The 5489-nt window shown below is 40.7% G+C and overlaps 1 protein-coding gene across 1 annotated transcript; it reads left to right on the top strand.

The window, feature by feature from the left end:
* The first annotated feature begins 506 nt into the window (after positions 1-506).
* On the top strand, positions 507-2194 carry LOC122149781 (60S ribosomal protein L23a-like). Its single transcript, XM_042780570.1, is given in 3 exon segments — positions 507-642; positions 645-992; positions 2073-2194. Coding segments are annotated over 3 exon segments (606 nt in total).
* Positions 2195-5489: the final 3295 nt, after the last annotated feature.

Genomic DNA, 5489 nt, shown 5'->3' on the forward strand with positions numbered 1-5489 from the left:
AAAACCCAAAAGGGGTTGCTACAAGTCAGAAACGACTCGATGGCAGGGAGTGAGTGAATAGTAAAAGACTAGACTACCTTGAAGAGATTGTTGCTAAAATTATGGACATCAAAGCCAGTTCTGGTGAGATATCAGAAGAAAGTGAGGAGAGCTATAGAGAAAATCTCCATCATCTAGGAGAATTCATATGACACCAGCAACAGAATATTGCTAGAAATCTGGACATTAGATGTGCTTCTGATAAGGCTTTAAATGGAAGTGATAAAACATGTGATTGGACAATAGAAGAAGGGCAATGCTTTTTGTGCAGTGACAAATAATTTCTCAGAATTATGTTCAAATATTTGGTGGAAGATTGACCTTGTAGGTAATGAACTTGAATACTTGGTTGAGAGATTTCTATACAAGATCTTTACAGGGCCATGTGGTTTCTCCTTGCCACTTAGGGTAAGATTGTGAGAGGAAAACGATAGATTTAAAAATGAACTATGCTCCGTTGTATGAAAATGGTGTCAAAAGCAAAGAAGGTAGCCCCTGCCCCTCCCAAAACTGAAGCCAAAGAAAAGGCTTTGAAGGTCCAGAAGGCAGTGCTGAGAGGTGCCCACAGCCAAAAGAAAAAGAGGATCCACACATTACCCACCTTCTGGCAGCCACTGGACTCTGAAGGCAGCCCAAATATCCTTGGAAGAATGCCCTCAGGAGAAACAAGCTTGATCATTATGCCATCATTAAGTTCCCCCTGACTATTGAGTTAGCCAGAAAGAAGATAAAAGATAACAGCACACTTGTGTTCACTGTGGATGCCAAGACCAACAAGCACCAGACCAAACAGGCTGTGAAGAAGCTCTATGATACTGACATGGCCAAGGTCAAAACCTTGATCAGGCCTGATGGAGCAAAGAAAGCATATGTTTGTCTGGCTCCTGAGTATGATGCTTTGGATATTGCCAATAAAATTGGGACTATCCAAACTGAGTCCAGGAGCTCTCATGGTGCAGTGGTTAAAGCATTTGGCTGCTAACCAAAAGATCAGTTGTTTGAACCCACCAGCTGTTCCTCAGGAGAAAGCTGAGGCAGTCTGTTTCCATAAAAATCTATAGTCTTGAAAACAGTAGGGGGCAGTTCTACTCTATCCTGCAGGGTTGCTATGAGTCAGAGTAGACTCAATGGCAGTGGTTTTTTTGGGTTGTTTGGTAAATTTAGCCAGCTGATTAATTCTAAATATAAATTATTTCACCACAAATAAATAAATATGCAAAAGGAAAACAAAACTTAAGATATTTGGAAAGATTTGGAAAATTCTGTTGTACAAACTAAGGACATGTGTCCTAGAATTTTCACCAAGGATGTGGCTACACAAACTTTTGTCAATGAGATTAAGCCTATGACTGATGGAGCTAATCTACCACAGGAGAAAACCCGTTAGCTTAGACTGAAGGAGACAGAGAAAGAACAAATGGACAGAATGCTATCTGCTTCCTGGAATTCTATAGGAAGGAAACAGGTCAAAGCAGCTACATCGTTTGTCCGCTAAGAAAAGAAAAGAATCATACTAGGAGCATCTCAGAGATCAGCAGAACTCTTGAAAGGAGCATGGGAAGCTGAGCTGCCTGGGTCTCATGGCCTCTGGGGTTTCATAGGGTGGGGCCACAGTCTCCTGTGTTTCAAAGAGTCGGATCTTTGTCAACTCATTTCTGGAACTGTTAAGGTGTCCCTGTGGGATGGGGCCACCACCCAAAGCTGAGGGGGCAGGGCTTCCATGCTCAAGGAGCAGAATAACAAGGCCTGCTGGGGCTGAGGGGGTAGGTTCTCCACTCAGATGGACTAAGGAAACAGGGCTGCCCAAAACTGAGGAAGTAGAGCTGCCATCCCAGCGGGCCTGGAGGGTGAAGCTGAAAGCCAAAGCTCAGAGGCCACCACCCAGAATCCCTTGACCAGCACCCAGAATCTGGAGGGCAGAGCAATTGTCTAGATTATTTTCAAGCCTTATGAACATATGTAAATTGTTCTGCTGGTTTTTTAACTTGCTGGGTGCCCATTATCCCTTCTTCCCCTCCAATTTCTCCCTGTAGGAGAGATTAGGCCTATCCTGTGCCTGTTCTACCATTGGACTTTGGAAACAGACAATTTAAAATCTATATTTCATAGGTTCACAGGTGAAGAAGAATTTTGCCCTGTGATGGAATACACCTAAAGTCTCACCTATATTTGATTGCAATGACAGGATTTTTTCATGTATGGGGGAGTGGGGATAGATTGTCATGGATTGAATTGTGTTACCCAAAAATATGTGTCACCTTGGCTAGGCCATGATTATCAATATTGTGTGGTTGTCCTCCATTTTGTGATCTGATGTAATTATCCTTCATTTTATCTGTTGTAAATCCTAACCTGTATATATTAATGATGCACGATTAGTGTGGTAGTGTATCTTGAGTCACAGCTTTACAAGAGGGCATGACTTAAGTCCTACCCTTACTGGAGTCTCACCCTTATTTAAGTCACACCTTTATTTAAGTTATGCCCTTACTCAAGTCACCACCTTGCTTGAGTCACAGCTTGTATTTTACAAAGAGAAAGGAGAGAGATACAAACAGAGAAGAGAAGCACCTCACTACCATCGAGAAAGAGCAGGGAGTAGTGCACATCCTCTGGATCCAGTTTCCTGTGCTGAGAACCTTCTAAACCCAGGGAAAGACTGATGTCAAGACATATGGAGATCACCAAGGAATGCTGGGCCCACAGCTGTTGAAAGAGAGAAGGACATTTCTCCAGAGCCAACAGAGAGAGAAAGCCTTCCCGTAGACCTGATACCCTAAATTTGGACTTCTAGTCCCCTAAACTGTGAAAGAATAAATTTTTGTTTGTTAAAGCAATCCACTTGAGGTATTTCTGTTATAGCAGCATTAGATAACTAAGACACATGGTGATTAAATTCAAGTGATGGAATTTGACTGCCTAGGTTGGATCCACTTACTAACTGAGTAACCTGAAGCAAGTTACATAATCTTTCCATGCTTGAATTGCCTTATCTGTACAATAGGATTAAATGGGGGGTTTTATGAAGCATAAATGAAATTTTAAAAACCCACAAAACTCCAATTCCAAGTCTTGGCTATCCCGTGTGTTGCAGAACTGCTCTTCATAGGGCTTCCATGGCTGTCACCTTTTGGAAGCAGACTGTGCCTCTCTTCCAAAGTGCCTCAGGGAGGGTTCAAATCATGAACCTTTCAGTTAGTAGCCATGTGCTTAACCATTTGTGGATACCAAAAAACTAAACTCAGTGCCATCGAGTCAGATCCAACTCACAGTGACACCTCCTTGGGTTTCCAAGGCAGTATCACTATGGAAGTAGATTGCCCAATCTTCCTTCTGAGGAGTGGCTGGTTGGTTTGAACTGCCAGCCTTCTGGTTAGCAGTCAAATGCCTTAGGCACTATGCCACCAGAGAGGGAGCACCTAAAACATAAGAAGTCCTCAGTGAATTCTTGCTTATCAACAATATTTTTATTCCTAAACCTTTCAGCAATATTTTTATACCATTACATCTCCATATTCTTTAGTTCTTCTGATTACATACATAACAGGATTTTGGTTTATTCACTTATCAAACTTTTTAATGGATAAGTTAAGTACTGTAATTTAAATAGTAGCAGTTAATATCCATTTACTATTTTCTGTGTGCCAGGCTCTATACTTAGCTATTTATCTCACTTAATCCTCATCATCAATGGCTTCCAAAGGACAGACATAGACCAGTGCAGGTGCAAAATTAGTTTTCCCCAGTCTAAGATAAGGGCAATGGAAAGTATTTTTCTTTAAAAGTACTCCTTTTCAAGGAATTTATCTTTCCTACTTCTTTTGTGTTAAAATATTCTTTCTTTGATGGTGTTGGTAGATAGATGATAGTTCATTTTTTGGAACATTCTTACTTGGAACAATAAAAGGTTGGCAACCCTATATTAGACACCAGACTTTGTTTTTTGTCCATTATATAGAAAAGTCTAAAATCTCTTTCTCAACACAATCTTGAGGGATAGAAATTATTGTTCCCATCATATAGAGAAGGAGCCAAAACTCAGAGAGGTTACATGATTTACCCAATGTCACACAGCTAGCAAAAGGCAGTTCCCACGTGTAACCTCAGAGTCCTAGTTCTTAAGTTCTTGATAATTCTTGATATTGAGTGCCTACTATATTCAGAACACAAATCTCCTTCCTTTCTTACAGCTCTTCATTTTATGGAATAACAGATCTTGAGGAAAGTGAGTATTTGGCAAGGTCCTATAGTCTGAAAATATGAGAACAGGATTGGAACATGGAGCTCCCTGAATCCTGCCTGTTGTCCTTGCTCCAATCATGGGACAGACCCCCTGACAGAAGCTAGGCTTATCACAGATAAACAAGAAATATACTCTGGTCCAAAAGGAGTTCACAATCTTGGCAAAGAGACACTCAAGTGAATTATCAAAATGTCATGACCAACGCTATACTGAAGTATGTATGAGGTGCTCTGAGAGCAGCAAGAAGAGAGGGGTGAATTTTGAGGCCTTGGCAAACATTTCTGGCATCACTGTAGTATCTTGCTATAATTGTTGTTTTGTAAAGAACCTCACAAGAAACATAGGGTTTAATATGACTACATTTTATGAATGCTAATGGTGTTTCTCTTGCATTACAATATGATGGTCTGATCGGCTGATTTGATGAGAATTCTCCAGGATTTTGTAGGTCAACATGATTTATTTTGATGCTGAGAGAAATTTTTAATAATAATAATAATAAAATACGAGTTACTAACTGGCCATCGAGTTAACTGACCCACACAGTGGCCCAGGTGGGCAGAGGAGAATTGCTCCATGGGGTTTTCTAGGCTGTGACTTTTTGGAAGCAGACTGACAGGCCTTTTATCCAAGGCACTTCTGGGTGGGTTCAAACTATTAACCTTTCAGTTAGTAACTGAGTGCTTAACAGTTTGTATCATCCTCTTTAAATCCTGCAGCTTCTACTGTAACCCAATATGACAAAAACATTTCTCTTTCTCCCTTTAACTGTGCCAGTTTGGAATTCTGTCAAAGCACTGGAAAGAACTGTATTCAATTCTCCTCCCTCAGTCCTGGCTCCACATTTGGATTTTTATTTGATAGTTTGTAAATAACAAAATAGGAAAGACTACAAATGTAATAGCTGATGAAGGTTAAATTACATCAGGATCAAATGGAAAATAATAATAATAAAGGCCAAATTTCACTTTAAACCTGAAAACGGATAGCAAATGAAGTATTTTCAGACCGAACCCTTCTCCCATTTGCACTGGGAAGGCTGAGTTAGACACGTTGATCACAGAGAACTCCCACTGACGTCAAGGCACATTTGGAGAATAGACTATTAAAGCTGCAGTCAGGCAGACAGTGGCTTACAGCAAAATCATGCCCTTGGGCCTTGCCTTTGAGGGTTAATGTATGGCCATGCTTTCAAAAGTGTAAGCAG

This window comes from Orycteropus afer, unplaced genomic scaffold (genome assembly GCF_000298275.1).
Source record: "Orycteropus afer afer isolate SDZICR_OR568_19922 unplaced genomic scaffold, OryAfe1.0 scaffold00047, whole genome shotgun sequence".
Taxonomy (NCBI): domain Eukaryota; kingdom Metazoa; phylum Chordata; class Mammalia; order Tubulidentata; family Orycteropodidae; genus Orycteropus; species Orycteropus afer.